Raw genomic sequence first — 16,937 nt, 5'->3', positions numbered from 1 at the left:
CATCCCCTCAATATGAGCTCCTACGCCCCCGAATGAGCTCCCATGCCCTCAATATGAGCTCCTATGCCCCCTGAATGAGCTCCCATGCCCTCAATATGAGCTCCTATGCCCCCTGAATGAGCTCCCATGCCCTCAATATGAGCTTCTATGCCCCCAGAATGAGCTCTCACCCCCTCAATATGAGCTCCTATGCCCCCAGAATGAGCTCCCATGCCCTCAATATGAGCTCCTATGCCCCCTGAATGAGCTCCCATGCCCTCAATATGAGCTACTATGCCCCCAGAATGAGCTCTCACCCCCTCAATATGAGCTTCTATGCCCCCAGAATGAGCTCTCACCCCCTCAATATGAGCTCCTATGCCCCCAGAATGAGCTCCCATGCCCTCAATATGAGCTCCTATGCCCCCTGAATGAGCTCCCATGCCCTCAATATGAGCTTCTATGCCCCCAGAATGAGCTCTCACCCCCTCAATATGAGCTCCTATGCCCCCAGAATGAGCTCCCATCCCCTCGAATGAGCTGCCATCCCCCCAGAATGAACTCCCATGCCCTTAGTATGAGCTGCCATCCCCCCAGAATGAACTCCCATGCCCTTAGTATGAGGTGCCATCCCCCCAGAATGAACTCCCATGCCCTTAGTATGAGCTGCCATCCCCCCAGAATGAACTCCCATGCCCTTAGTATGAGCTGCCATCTCCTCAGATTGAGCAGCCATCCCCTCAGATAAACTGCCATCCCCTCAGATTGAGCTCCCTTCCCTCAGATAAACTGCCATCCCCTCAGATTGAGCAGCCATCCCCTCAGATTGAGCTCCATCCCCTCAGATTGAGCTCCATCCCCTCAGATTGAGCTCCATCCCCTCAGATTAAGCTTCCATCCACTCAGATTGAGCTGCCATCCCCTCAGATTGAGCTTCATCCCCTCAGATTGAGCTTCCATCCCCTCAGATTAAGCTTCCATCCACTCAGATTGAGCTGCCATCCCCTCAGACTGAGCTCCGTCCCCTCAGATTGAGCTGCCATCCCCTCAGATTGAGCTGCCATCCCCTCAGATTGAGCTCTCATCCCCCCAATATGAGCTCCTACGCCCCCTGAATGAGCTCCCATGCCCTCAATATGAGCTCCTATGCCCCCTGAATGAGCTCCCATGCCCTCAATATGAGCTCCTATGCCCCCTGAATGAGCTCCCACCCCCTCAATATGAGCTTCTATGCCCCCAGAATGAGCTCTCACCCCCTCAATATGAGCTTCTATGCCCCCAGAATGAGCTCTCACCCCCTCAATATGAGCTCCTATGCCCCCAGAATGAGCTCCCATCCCCTCGAATGAGCTGCCATCCCCCCAGAATGAACTCCCATGCCCTTAGTATGAGCTGCCATCCCCCCAGAATGAACTCCCATGCCCTTAGTATGAGCTGCCATCCCCCCCAGAATGAACTCCCATGCCCTTAGTATGAGCTGCCATCCCCCAAGAATGAACTCCCATGCCCTTAGTATGAGCTGCCATCCCCCCAGAATGAACTCCCATGCCCTTAGTATGAGCTGCCATCCCCTCAGATTGAGCAGCCATCCCCTCAGATAAACTGCCATCCCCTCAGATTGAGCTCCCTTCCCTCAGATAAACTGCCATCCCCTCAGATTGAGCTTCCATCCCCTCAGATTGAGCTCCATCCCCTCAGATTGAGCTGCCATCCCCTCAGACTGAGCTCCGTCCCCTCAGATTGAGCTGCCATCCCCTCAGATTGAGCTGCCATCCCCTCAGATTAAGCTCCGTCCCCTCAGATTGAGCTCTGTCCCCTCAGATTGAGCTGCCATCCCCTCAGATTGAGCTGCCATCCCCTCAGATTGAGCTGCCATCCCCTCAGATTGAGCTCCGTCCCTCAGATTGAGCTGCCATCCCCTCAGATTGAGCTGCCATCCCCTCAGATTGAGCTGCCATCCCCTCAGATTGAGCTGCCATCCCCTCAGATTGAGCTGCCATCCCCTCAGATTGAGCTGCCATCCCCTCAGATTGAGCTGCCATCCCCTCAGATTGAGCTGCCATCCCCTCAGATTGAGCTGCCATCCCCTCAGATTGAGCTGCCATCCCCTCAGATTGAAAAACATCCCCACAGATTGAGCTCCGTCCCCACAGATTGAGCCAGTATGCCCTCAGCCATGCCCTGAACACCACAATATAATCCTGGCTCATAGCTGGGTCCCAATAAATTGAGGCTTTGTTCTCATGTATTAATTCATGTGTCAGTAAGAAGAACTGCAGGGGTTACTTCATGGCCTTGCTTGTTTGGAGGGGGCACCACAGGTCAAAACAATGCAGTAGTAAGTGAGGCCCTATAAAAGCTAGCGAAGCCAAGTATCCCTAAGGCAGTGGATTGGCAAAGACTGTGGGTGCCATTGCGGACGCCGGCTTACCTTGAATATCATCATTAAAGGTGCAGTACTTGTTCCGATACTTGTTCAGCAGACGGAATGCATTGGAGTTGGCAAAGTCTTCAAACTGGATCAGGCAGTTCATCCCGTACCTGGAAACAGTTATACCCAGAGATCATTAGCCATGTGATGTAATACGGAGGCTGTAATATTATTACAAAGAAGACAATGTCAGGGCAGGAGGGGGGGGGGGTCTAAGCAGGGCAATGAGCATTTATAGCTCTACAGGGGCCCCAGGGCGCTCACCATAGAGCCCCATATGTCTCTATGGAGGAATGAAAGTCATAGCTGGGTGCATCTCTGTTTGCTTCCTGCTATGAGACACCTTTCCCCAATTTGCCGGCTATGAAGGGATTTAGGTTTATTTGCTAAAGTAGAAATGATAAATCCCAGCCGTGGGACATGAGCAGAGATTTCCAAGGAAATGTAATGTGTGATTTTTTTTAGTTGAAGCGAGGCCGCTGTATGCGCTCATTTAATGAGCAGCTCCCCGGAGCAATCGGCAAATCCACGCAGTAATGAAATCAGATGCAAACTGGCAGCCAGCGGGGCGAGGGGATTTGTGAGCTGACAGCAGCCAGAGAAATCTCTCTTTTCCTGGGGAGCATACATGCCCCTTTAAAGGAAAACTATACCCCCAGAATGAATACGTAACCAACAGACAGTTTATATCATATTAAGTGGCCTATTAAAGAATCTCCCCAAACTGGAATATATATATCAGTAAATATTGCCCTTTTGCATCCTTTCCCTTGAGCCGCCATTTAGTGATGGGCTGTGTGCTCCCTCAGAGACCAGCTGACAGGAAGTGATGCAGCTCTAACTGTAACAGGAAGTAGTGTGGGAGTAAAAGGCAGAACTCTGCCCATTCATTGGCTGATGGGGCCTAGCATGTATGTGTGCCTTGGCTTGTTTGTGTGCACTGTGAATCCTATGATCCCAGGGGGCGGCCCTTAGTACTTAAAATGGCAGTTTCCTATTTAGGATTACCCAATGGCACATACTACTAAAAAATTATATATTTATGAAAATGGTTTATTTAGATGAAGCAGGGTTTTACATATGAGCTGTTTATGTGATATATTATTATAGGGACCTACATTGTTTGGGGGTATAGTTTCCCTTTAAACTTTCAGCCCGCGCCAGTCTCCCCATCCATCATGCACTGCTAAATTACACCCAAATGCACACACTGACGGAAAGCAACCCCGGAATTACTGTCAGCCTAGACGCCCCAGTAATCTCTTAGTAGGTTTCATCTACTGATAAGCGCCAAGGGGCCAATTTATCACGGTGTGTAATAAAACAGGACAAAATACACCACTGTGTAAAAATGGCGCTGCTTGGAAATGCTATGGGCGTTTATCCATCATGTTTTTTTTCCAGAGCAACTTCTGCTGGAACTTACTTGCTGCTTGAAATTTTCCCATTGATTTTGGATTACGCAAGCTCTGAAGTTGTATAATAACAGCGTCAAATGTGATGTTCAAGTGGCATAAAATAAAACACAATAACATTTTCCATCTATTTCATACAGCTTTTTTCGATTTTCAGTTGATTTACACAGGGCTTCTGAGGGATCAACTGGCAGTTAGGCAGGTTATATATAGGCATAATGGTTGAACGTGATGAACGTACATCTTTTTTCAACCCAACTTACTATGAAACTATATCCATCAGCCCAAGTGCTAGCACAGCTTCACACTCCTCCCTGTAGAAATCCCTACATAAATCTCCTTTAGTCTAATCCAGTGCTGTCCAACTTCTACGGTGCCGAGGGCCGGAATTTCTCTAGCATACATGGTGGAGGGCCGCTAATGGAAGCCAGTTTTGACCACTCCCCTTTTTGAAACCACACCCACTTCAAACCGCACCTATTTTATCACAATGGTGGTAGTACAGCAAAATCCCAAATGCTTGGTCCTTACTGTGGGGATATCAACCATCATTCATATGTGAAAGAATTATGTCATATTAAGATATACCCTTAAATTCCATATGCCTCCTCCTTCCCTGTGGATAGCAGAGCAACCCCCAGTACATAATTACACACCTTAGGGACCATTTAATGGCTATTTCCAACTGCTAACAAACTCCCACAACAAACCCTGCCAGGTTCACCTCCCACAAGCAGCATAGGGCAAGCAGAGTATGGCACACACAGGAAGCACTCTGCCTGTCCTAAGCTGTCTGTGCGTGCCATACTCTGCCTGCCCTACCCTGCCTGTGTGTGCCACACTCTGCCTGTCCTACCCTGCCTGTGTGTGCCATACTCTGCCTTCCCTATGCTGCCTCTGTGTGCCATACTCTGCCTGCCCTACCCTGCCTGTGTGTGCCATACTCTGCCTGCCCTACCCTGACTGTGTGTGCCATACTCTGCCTGCCCTACCCTTCCTGTGTGTGCCATACTCTGCCTGCCCTACCCTGACTGTGTGTGCCATACTCTGCCTGCCCTACCCTTCCTGTGTGTGCCATACCCTCCCTGACCTATGCTGGCTGTATGTGCCATACTCTGCCTACAGTACCTGTGTCTGAGGTGTGAAGAAGTGAACAATGGGAGTGATTACAGTCTGAGCCTGAGGTGTGAACACTGCAGTGGGTGAACAATGCAGGTATTAAAAGGTGTGAAAAACACAGGGGATTACATTTTTAAACAATACAGAGGGATTACAGCCTGAATCTGAGGTGAGAACCATGCAGGGGGCCAGTTAATCTCAGTACTGATACCATTTAATGCTTACTCAAAGGTAAGCCATCAAAGCAGCCAGACAGGTGGGGGGCCACACAGAGGGGGGCCGCCAGTTGGACAGCACTGGTCTAATCTGAAGGGAATTAAAGAACAATCTGTGGTGTCGGTGGGTGGCTGAGTACAAACAAGCAGCTCAGGGAGGATTACATGATAATAGATGAGTGTCCTTTGCACTAAGCAAGCAACTTATCATTAGCGATGGCCGCAGTGCAACTTATTAGGAGTGTATTTAACCAGCTGAAAAGTCTGAACATCGACAGTTTCTTCACTCACAACTCAGCTTCGGGGCCACATTCCCCAACAGCCCCCGGCAACGTGGCTTCTTGTTAAGCAAAGTAACGCAAAGTAAGCAATCTCTGGATTTTGGTGCATCTCAGAACTGCCTATTCCTTGCAGCAATGTTACAAAAAGGGCCGACATTGGCAGCGGAAGAAGGATAAACGACTTCAAAGTCAGCGTTCTCGCCACGCGGCAAAAATCTGCATCTTTGATAAATTACCACCATATTGTGAAAGTTCAGACCGGCCTGGTGTCATTTATTGTAAATATTTCATTTGGATCTCCGGCCAGCGAGGCTCCTGAAACCAGACACGCCGCTTTGTGTGGCTGATAAACATCAGCGCAGTTTTGGAGAGAGATTTTAGGAATATTTGGGATTTTTTTTTTTGTAATTATTGGATATAATTTTAGTTTCTTTAATGTGGTTTTTATTTTTGCACAGAAAAGTAAATCGGATCCAAGATAATAATTTCAAGGTCACTGAAATGTTTTCAGTGTTTCAAATTGAATTTTCATGGACATTTTGAGATTGGGCCACACACGGGTCACACATGGGCCAACCATAGGTTAATTGGACCAATCAACCCACAGGATCTGGAGGAAATGAGGAGGAGTTACAGCTTCTCATGTTCTTCTCATTATTATCTACTGATGCCCCATGTACCCAACAAAAGGGATCATTGCCAAAGGGCATTTTCAGTACTGATCTGGCCGGCCCAAAGTCCATCAAAGATTCTGCTCTACCCCTATGGTGCCATATACATCCAGTTAATTGGGTAGTATGGCCCAACCTTAAAACCTTATCTGGGAATGCACGGCCAGCTTTATGGGCAAAGGCGACCTCCTGTCAATGACTTAATTCAGATCTATAACAATTAAATTAATTGTTGTATCGATGACCCAAAGTGCCAAAAATTCACTGTCTGTGAAGCTAGTTTTATTGTTAATGAGTATTTCAATGAGAATGAGTTTAATGTGTATTACTTCATCTTCTTAGACCACTATCTGATTTGTTTCTTCTCGTACCCTAGCGATCATAGGGCGGCTCCAATGGGAAATGGGAAATGTTATATATATCATCAAAGAATACACAAATATCAAAAGAAAAAAACTCAGGACCACTTTGTCCAAGAGAAGTCATGTTTAGAAATTACAAATACGATTAAGCTCAGGCTGCCCTATGAATTGGGCAACCACTTGGGTGAGAACATTTACCACTCATTTGGAGATCCCACTAAATGAACAGACCTCATCCATAAAATATTGTCATTATAATTAATTTACTGTACTGTCCAGAATAAAGAATTAGAATTCACCCTAAATTTTGGGGCACATTTATCAAACTGTGATATTAGAACTCACCAGAAAAATGTCCCCACTTTCTATTCGTTCTTATGGGATTTTTAAAGGTGTATTTATCAAATAGTAAACTCTAAAGGTGCCCATTCACCTTCAGATTCGCTTGCTTGGCGATGTCGCCAAGTGAGTGGATCTACTCCCGATATCCCCCACCTGAGGGTGGGGGATATCGGGAGAATCCAGGCTAATTCGACCGTTTGGCCCTGGGGCCAAATGACAGAATTATAATGACGGGTATAGGCAAAGTCGGTCCGGGGGCCACATCAACGAGCCTATGAGGTCCCCGATCCGACTAGATTTTTTAACCTGTCCAATCGATATCTGGCCGATTTCAGGCCAGATATCAGTCAGGCAGGCCCATAACACGGGCCAATAAGCTGCCGAATCAGTCTAAGGGACCCATATCAGCAGCTAGAATCGGCCCGTGTATGGGAAAGAATAGAAAGTGGGTGAATGCTTCAGTGATGAGCTCTAATCTCACATGATAAATCTGCCCCTTTATCTTGATTGTCTTTCATGCTGGACCCGAGGAAGGGAGGGCAGGTTCCCAATCCATAATACCCAGTCTCTATTTCTGCAGCCCCACTGTTAGAGAGGGAATGATACCGCTGGCCAGTAACCCCCTGGCAGCCCCTAGCAAGAGGGGAAGCGAGGATAGGGCCCCAGGATAACTGGGCTTCCAGCTAACCCGCAGTTTATCGCCATGCAAGGTTCTCTCTGCTCATTATCGTGCTTTGGATGGAGAAACCCTACACTCCTTAGGGTCCCCTTATGGGAATCGTTCTGCTGATATTGCGGCAGGAACCACGTGTGGGCAGGGAACAACTTCTGGCACCTACAGAGGTTTGACATGCCGTAACCGATTCACTTCTGGAAGACCCTGAAGCTACAGAATACGGTTGGGGGATATTTGCACGTTATCGCGGAATGTTTCCAAAAACAAATGTAAGAGAAAGGCCTATAAAACATTTATATAAACTTTTCAAATTAAAAAAAAAAAAGAAGACAGAAAGCATCTCTTGCAAACCCGTTCCTGTAGGTGTAGGATGATGAGCGACCCGAATCCTAGAACTGGAAATCTGAGATGCAAGTAACCAGCAGAGATTAAGCAACGCTGCCAATCCCCATTACACAGCATGAGATTTTCATTTCACACATCCCCAGCCAAAGTCTGGCACGGATACAACTGTTGGACACCGCACAAATGGCAAATGTAGAGTGAGAATATGCACATAAGGGAAAGGCTTCGCTTGCAGAATCAGCTCAAATTATTAAAAAATAGCCATAACTAACTATAGCGGGGGAGGTTGTGGAAGGTACCAATGGTTACCCTTTCTAATAGTGCCACCATGTTGGTTGGATGGCTTTGAGTCCCAAACCCTTATGGGAGTCAGAAAAGGAAACTGTGGTGGGAAAAACCCATTTGGAAGGGTTGAACTTGATGCACTTGGGTCTTTTTTCAATCCTATGTAACTATAAAACTGGTACAGGTCCCCAGATGCTCTCAAAGCAAAGCTGGAGGAGACTAGGTTGCAGTAGAAGCAGCTGGTAACATAGCGGGAGAAGGTTGTGGAAGGTACCGACGCTTACCTCTTTCTAATAGTGCTGGCCTGATGGCTGCCACCATGTTGGTCGGATGGCTTCTAGCCCCAAACCATTATGGGAGTCAGAAAAGGAAACTGGGGTGGGAAAAACCCACTTGGAAGGGTTGAACTTGATGGACTTTTTTCAACCCTATGTAACTATCAAACTGGTGCAGGTCCCCAGATGCTCTCAAAGCAAAGCTGGAGGAGACTAGGTTGCAGTAGAAGCAGCTGGTAGCATAGCGGGAGAAGGTTGAGGAAGGTACCTACACTTACCCCTTTCTAGTAGTGCTGGCCTAATGGCTGCCACCATGTTGGTTGGATGGCTTCTAGCCCCAAACCATTATGGGAGTTAGAAAAGGAAACTGGGGTGGGAAAAAAACACCAGATAGAACCATAAAACTGGAACATACCCCTGATGGCTCTCAAAGCAAAGCTGGAGGGAACTAGATTGCAGTAGAAGCAGATGGTGGTGACATGTTCCTCTCAAGGTCGAGCCCTCACATATCTACCAAATGAACATACTATCTTGGTAATCAGCTACAGCTACAATTAGTGTGAGGATAAGAAAGAGAACTGGGGGCCAAAGTCAAGGGGCCACTGACAATGTTAAGCACAAAAAGTAAAAAAAACTGAACTTTTTCAGATTGTTGGCGTGAAAAACCCAACCTTATCGAATTATCGCTACGACAACTGGAAAAAGTCGAGTTTTCGAACAAAACCCAGCGTCAAAAATCCGAAATTTCAAGACAAAAGAAAGAACTTTTGGAACCTTTACCACTGACTTCTACTTGAACTCGGCAAGTTTAACCAAGTGAATTGCTGAATTCAGGTTTTTAGCCATTTATAGTAAATGCTGAAAAATTTGCAGTGTTTTTTCTTCATTTCTGGTGTCAGTATCTCGTTAAGCAAGGTTTGTCCAACTTGGGGTTCTCCAGCTGTTGTTGCATTCCAGGTTTCAGATTCTCACTGCACGGCTGCAGGTTCCGAGATATGAAATCGTTTTTATTTGGTTTTCACCCCAAAGGACTGAAAGTCACGGGTGTCCAATAAACGCTCTTTCTGCTCTGCCAAAAAACTTCAAAAACCGTATTTGTTTTTGATAATCTAACAATTTAATGAAACGTGATCTTCGGCCCAAATGGTGATTGTGGCTGCCATGGCAACAGGTTATTGTAATGGGACAACTGATGTTTATTAAGGCTACAGTCTCTCTCTGTAATTATCTCACTGAAACATAATTATACGCATATTCTCTATAAACACTGAGTTCCTGTGTCCGGCTATAGAACAGGGAGTATTTCTGGACCGTTGCATTAACAAATGGTATTGAGTATTTCCCAGGGGAGGCGCTAATAATGTGAGGATGCAGCTGTTTATGACCAGATGACTTGGATGTCAATCCAGGCTTTTTATTTCAATATTTTGTTGAACTCCCCGAGCAATGGGGGTGACGCATGTCTGTACGATGCATCAGATGTTTGCAATCTGACTCGGCCTGATTGGTTACAGGATCAAGAGAGAAATCTGTGCAAGGCTGGGAAATCCCTGGAAGCCAGAAATAACAGTGGGCGATTCCCATACCCCGAGCTGCATTCCTGCCCTCCATTTACTCAGAATAATCAGGAATCCGGGGCTCCCGGAAACTGATAAACTAACATAGAGAATTCTGCTTTCTTCCATAATAATTAAGGGGTATCGGTATCACTAGGTCACACTCTCTGCCTTCATATACAGGCACCTTAGGGGGCCCTTGGGGGGGGCCTATATAATTGTTATATTTTTAAAAAAAGAATAATAAAAAACTTTGCCAGGCTCTCAGGCAGCGGAGCCGGAGGTTGAGGGGTCGGAAGCTGATGGTGGGCAGATATGGGATCAATTGTGGAGGAAGTGACATCATGTGTAGCGTTAGTGATGTCACTTCCGCCAGCAAGGGAGGGCACAGTTAGGGTGGCACAGGAACTAAATACAGCGCTGAGATTTGTCCTGCAACTCTTCTGGTCATCAATAAAAATCCACATTGGGCCATAGCCCCTGTTGTCCCCAAAGTTCTGATGCCTATGGTGAGGACCACATCAAGCCATGAATGAGACCATGGAGGGGTCTGTAGAGACGTCAACCTCCCTAGCCACACCCACATTCTGGCAAGGCCATGTCAAGTTCCACCCACATGTGTATTTAGCTCTGATTAAGCATGGGGAAGTGGGGGAATTGGGGGGTTGGAAAGCTGAGACGGTCTGTCCCTAGCTGCCCCTGACGCTGCCCACTCTAGATTTTCTTATCTGGCACAAGATGCACATCACAGCCATTTGCCTGGGGAGGATGGGGGGGGGGGCGGTGTGTAAATGACCCCTTATATCTACTGTTGTTTCTAAACCCATTTTCATACTCTAGTGGTGGGTTCTCTAGAGGTGGTAACTCTAGTGCTCTAGAGGTGGTAACTCTAGTGCTCTAGTGGTGGGAACTCTAGTGCTCTAGTGGTGGTAACTCTAGTGCTCTAGTGGTGGGTTCTATAGAGGTGGGAACTCTAGTGCTCTAGTGGTGGGTTCTATGGAGGTGGTAACTCTAGTGCTCTAGAGGTGGTAACTCTAGTGCTCTAGTGGTGGGAACTCTAGTGCTCTAGTGGTGGGAACTCTAGTGCTCTAGTGGTGGGTTCTATAGAGGTGGGAACTCTAGTGCTCTAGTGGTGGGTTCTCTAGAGGTGGTAACTCTAGTGCTCTACTGGTGGGTTCTCTAGAGGTGGTAACTCTAGTGCTCTAGTGGTGGTAACTCTAGTGCTCTAGTGGTGGGAACTCTAGTGCTCTAGTGGTGGGTTCTATAGAGGTGGGAACTCTAGTGCTCTAGTGGTGGGTTCTCTAGAGGTGGTAACTCTAGTGCTCTACTGGTGGGTTCTCTAGAGGTGGTAACTCTAGTGCTCTAGTGGTGGGAACTCTAGTGCTCTAGTGGTGGGAACTCTAGTGCTCTAGTGGTGGGTTCTATAGAGGTGGGAACTCTAGTGCTCTAGTGGTGGGTTCTCTAGAGGTGGTAACTCTAGTGCTCTAGTGGTGGGTTCTCTAGTGGTGGGAACTCTGGTGCTCTAGTGGTGGGAACTCTAGCGCTCTAGTGGTGGGTTCTCTAGAGGTGGGAACTCTAGTGCTCTAGTGGTGGGTTCTATAGAGGTGAGACCTCAAGTGCTCTAGTAGTGGGTTCTCTAGTGGTGGTAACTTTAGTGCTCTAGTGGTGGTTCTCTAGAGGTGGGAACTCTTGTGCTCTAGTGGTGGTTCTCCAAAGATGGGAACTCTAGTGCTCTAGTGGTGGTTCTCTAGAGGTGGGAACTCTAGTGCTCTAGTGGTGGTTCTCCAGAGGTGGCAACTCTAGTGCTCTAGTGGTGGGTTCTATAGAGGTGGGAACTCTAGTGCTCTAGTGGTGGGTTTTATAGAGGTGGGAACTCTAGTGTTCCAGTGGCGGGACCGCTAGTGGTAGATTCTCTAGTGGTGGAAACTCTAGTGGTAGATTATCTAGTGGTGGGAACTCTAGCAGTGGGAACTCTAGTGGGTCTCTGCTCTCATTCAAGCCTCAGTGCACCCATCCTAACTGTGTTACACTATAGGTGCTAAGAGCGGTACTCAGCATTCATCTCAGTGTGTGCATAAAAAGAGAACAACGAGCCTCTTACAGCCATTTTCTTTATTATGGGGGATGGAAAAAACTGGCAATCTATGACAAATGGAGCATCATTAGCTGGGGGGGAAGGCTATTACCTCCAAAGGTCAGGCAATTTTTCAATAGCAGATCATTACATATATTTTACTCTGTTCTCGGTAATGCATTTGGTATCCGCTATTTTCAAGGAGAAACTATGAAAAGGGCAATTTCCCCAGCACCGCCAAGCCAAAGGCCCGGAGCCTGAAAATGTTCTGCTCAGAAAATGTCAGCGAGGGCCCTTCTCCATGGTGTAATTTACAGTAAATGTGCCTGACCTGGAAATCTTACTTCTGCCCAATCTCCTTAACGTCATATTAATTCTTTACTTCCAGAACATACAAAACTTTACAATTATAATAAATATGTCATTTGCTTTCTCCCTGGCTCTTCAGCGCTGAACTTTTGCCTTTTTAAATGAAAGAGTCACCATGAATTTTAAATAAAAATAAAGGTATTTAGGAATATTTCAAAATCCTTTTCTATTATGTTATGTGAGCAAGAAACAACTTTACCTAAGCTGGCCATAAGCGTTTAGATTTTAGCCTCTTACAACCAACGTTCTGACGTATCGATTGGCGATATTATCGTTATCCGACCAAAATTTTCGAACCTGTCCAATCGACTAAACGACTAATCCCCACGGTTCCAAAACTGTTGAAATGTAGTACTAGTATCGGTGCGTGTATGGCCAACTTTACCGTATGTCAGTTATATCAATCTTGTTTCCTTCAGTCTTGGAAATCACAATCACAGGAAGTAGGTAGGCGCCATTTTGTGAGCACTGCTATTAAGCCAAAGCTTTGTATCCCCCCCCAAAATCTTGTGTAGGAGCCAGAATGGGGGACCTAATAACAGGATGCACTATAGGTGGTGAGGAGGGAGGGGGAATGTGAGGGGGCAGTGATACCTAGGAAGTGCTGAATGGAAAGTGAAAGTAACTGCCTGCCATATCTCTATATAGGAGGAATAGAGGCGGGGCAGGCAATATATGGCTGACAGCTCAGATGTTTCAATATAACAGGTATCAATGTTTTAATTAAAAAAGAATTTGGGTTTTAATTTGCAAAGGACTTTTATTATACAGCTTTGGTGTGTAGGTAACAGGTCCCCTTTAAATGTTAAGTAATCTGTTCCTGTAGCAGAGATTGTTACTACATTGGTGACTGCCTTGTGCCACAGATAGAGTGGGTCCCACAGAGCGCCACCTGTAGGTATAGTAGGGTAAGAGCAACAACATAGGACAAGATGGCATCAGCAATGCTTTATATCTCTGTTGCCCAGTCTGCTGCCCCTCAGCAGTGGCTCAAAAGCAATAGTCATTAGGCTAATGCCCCACAGAGATATTAGCGGCCCGCGATAAATCTCTGCTACTGCGGACGACTAATCTTCCGGGAAACATAGTGCAACTTCAGAAAAACGAAGTGGCGACTCACTTTGTTGTTGGTGGAAAGCCATTTTGGAGAGATCAGTTGCCTGTAGTAGCAGAGATTTATTGCGGGCCACTAATCTCTCCATTGGGCAATAGGCTTACCCCGCAGGTCTGTACCATGAACAAGCTACATTGTGGGTAATTCCAGGTAAAGAACAGGCAATGGATATAGTTCATGTAAATGATTGCTGATGATTTGTACCAATGTGCCCATACGCTTCCCGCCATAGGAACAAATGTGTGTTCTACATTAATGTTCCCCACTTACTTGTTAGTCACCGCTTGCATAAACTCGTCGATCAGCTCATCGTACTGCTTCCCACGAACCCGCTTGTGCTTTAGCCCGATATATAGGGGATCATTCAAAAGAGCCTAAAAAGGTACAAAATAGGGCTTGAATGGAAACTCTACCCAAGCAAAAAACTGGGCAAGGCAAAAAAAAACCCCATTGGAAATTTTTCATGGAAGTGAAATGGGACACATTCGCTGATCACTAAACAGAATTTAAACGCAGCAAAGATGAAAGGGAACAGGAATCCCAAGAGCAAATCCTGCCTCTCCCCCCCACACACAGTAGATAAGGATGATATACGCTTAGCTGAGTTCAAAGGAAAATTTCCAGTCATATAATACATTTTATAATATTATACAACTAATTGGTTTTGTCAGGAGAGATAGAAAAATAACATTACAAAACCGCCGTACTATAGAACTTTCTATTATTGACCAGAAAATAAGAAATGGCCTCTATATATCCGGTAAGCGTAACAGCAAGTAATGGGAACAACTGGGATTAAACGGCAAGAACCATGTTGTGTAGATCAGCCCAACTTGGGTCACTGACCCCAACAACAAGACCCAAGCGTGAATGTAATGGTATCATCTTTATTCATTACATCATACAAACAACATCCTTTGAGTTGTTTACCTTTGAGTTAACGGTTAGTATGATATAAAGAGTAATATTCTAAATGCAATTGGTTCTTATTTTTTATTATTTAGAATTTTTAGAATTTCAGCAGCTATCTGGTTACTGGGGCCCAAATTACCTTAACAACCAGGTAGTGGTTGGAATGAGAGACTGGAATATGAATAGGAGAGGGACTGAATAGAAAGATAAGTAATAAAAAGTAACATTAACAATAAAACTGGAGCCTCACAGAGCAATAGATTTTGGCTGCCGGGGTCAGTGACCCCCATTTCAAAGCTGCAAAGAGTCAGAAAATCATTCAAAAACTATAAAAAATAAATAATAAAGACCAAACGAAAAGTTGCTTAAAAATGGCTATTCTATAACATACTAAAAGTTAACTTATCATATATGAAATGTACGGATTAATCAGATCCAATGGAAGCCATACCTCATTGTCGGTGCCTACATCGAGGAGTACGGGAAGGCACTGCTGTGGGTGGACGCCGCCACAGGCTGTGTATAGGGCAAGCTTTCCCACGGGGATTCCCATGCCGTAGCCGCCGAGATCGCCAAGGCCAAGGATACGCTCACCGTCTGTCACTACTATTGCCTGTGAGGAACCAATAAAAAAAGTCTTCATGTAAACAGAGATCGATAGGGCCAGAAGAACCTGTGTGGTTGGATGTAGTTTCCATGCAAAGGATATATTGGGGTTTACATAGATTGTAAGCTCTTTTGGGCAGGGCTCTCTTCACCTCTTGTATCGGTTATTGATTGCTTTTTTTTTTTTTGAATGTATGTATCCCCCTTATTGTACAGCGCTGCGGGATATGTTGGCGCTTTATAAATAAATGTTAATAATAATAATACATATACACTTTCACTATCAGTCAAACCTTTGGCAATCAGGGGATGCTGGGAAAATATATTAAATAATTTGCACTGGGAGCTTTGTTATCTGTGTTTATTCATATAAGTGGAGGCGGCCATGATTGCTCAGATGAGGTAACCCCATCAATACGAGTAAACATGCCTGAGTTTAGCTTTGTTTTAGCAAGCAATGGGCTGGATTCAATTCAATTAGGAGATACATGGTTCATATTGAATTGACTCTGGCCCAATCTGTTTGAAAGGAAGAACATTCTGGCCTGGATTTATGGACAGGCCCAGGCCTAGAGAGGCAGATCTATAGGAGGAATCAGGCTGATCACTGTGAAAACATACAAGGCTTTGTTTTATGATTTGGTTTAAACTGTAATCAATAGAGGCTATCATGTGAGTAGGCGGGGGTCCATTAGTCCATTACAATATATAAAAGGAGGGATAGGGGCAAAGACTGGCCTGAAACAGTGGGCTTCAAAGCCGGCCTAGCACAGCATAAAGCTGTTTTACTACCCAAGAAGACTCATATAGATCCCTCACTGCTTCATACAACGTCCCTTTAAGATTGGGTTTCTTGCAGCATTTGTTTTCACTTCCATCTGTTTCTCGTTCCACACATTTTGTCTTGTTTTGTTTCTCCATTTGTTTCTATTTGTTGCAAAGGTCTGCTCCAAGGGTGTTAACCTCACAGCTATCGAGGGCTTTGTAAAATACCACCCCTGGCAACGGCAAGCCAGCGGCTTTTGAAAGATGTGATGAGCACCATGATTGTTATGGGAAATCCACCCAATATACAGCCTATTGGGCATACCTGATTGATATTAATTGTAGCAGAGGCACTGAGCATGCCCAGTAGGCATCTTTTTGAGGGGTGGAGCTTCATGCTAGACAAGGAAATCAGTAAGAGCTTGTAATAGAGAAAATAAATCTGCGTGCAGGGAGGAAGTTATGTTATTCTGAGGGCTGTACAGATTACGGATATAGGACCCGTTATCCAGAATGCTCGGGTCCAAGGGTATTCTGGATAAGGGGCCTTTCTGTAATTTGGATCTCCATAACTTATTGATACTAAAAAATCAATAAAACATTAACTAAACCCAATAGGATTGTTCTGCCCCAATAAGGGGTAATTATATCTTAGTTGGGATCAAGTACAGGTACTGTTTTATTATTACAGAGAAAAGGGAATCATTTAACCATGAAATAAACCCAATAGGGCTGTTCTGCCCCAATAAGGGGTAATTATATCTTAGTTGGGATCAAGTACAGGTACTGTTTTATTATTACAGAGAAAAGGGAATCATTTAACCATTAAATAAACCCAATGGGGCTGTTCTGCCCCCAATAAGGGGTAATTATATCTTAGTTGGGATCAAGTTCAGGTACTGTTTTATTATTACAGAGAAAAGGGAATCATTTAACCATGAAATAAACCCAATAGGGCTGTTCTGCCCCAATAAGGGGTAATTATATCTTAGTTGGGATCAAGTACAGGTACTGTTTTATTATTACAGAGAAAAGGGAATCATTTAACCATTAAATAAACCAATAGGACTGTTCTGCCCCCAATAAGGGGTAATTATATCTTAGTTGGGATCAAGTACAGGTACTGTTTTATTATTACAGAGAAA

At 45.3% G+C, this 16,937-nt stretch overlaps 1 protein-coding gene across 3 annotated transcripts in view; it reads right to left on the bottom strand.

Annotated features, from left to right (window-relative positions):
* me3 (malic enzyme 3, NADP(+)-dependent, mitochondrial) overlaps positions 1-16,937 on the bottom strand; it is a 95,970-nt gene that overhangs the window by 19,488 nt on the left and 59,545 nt on the right. For all 3 annotated transcript variants that reach the window (XM_031895653.1, XM_031895654.1, NM_001113837.1), the window contains 3 exon segments: positions 14,873-15,034; positions 13,780-13,883; positions 2,411-2,520 (listed from right to left, as the gene is read on the bottom strand). In XM_031895653.1, coding sequence (XP_031751513.1) covers positions 2,411-2,520; positions 13,780-13,883; positions 14,873-15,034 — 376 coding nt within the window.

Source organism: Xenopus tropicalis, chromosome 2 (genome assembly GCF_000004195.4).
Source record: "Xenopus tropicalis strain Nigerian chromosome 2, UCB_Xtro_10.0, whole genome shotgun sequence".
In the NCBI taxonomy this organism is placed as follows: domain Eukaryota; kingdom Metazoa; phylum Chordata; class Amphibia; order Anura; family Pipidae; genus Xenopus; species Xenopus tropicalis.
This window is presented reverse-complemented; position numbering and strand designations above follow the sequence as displayed.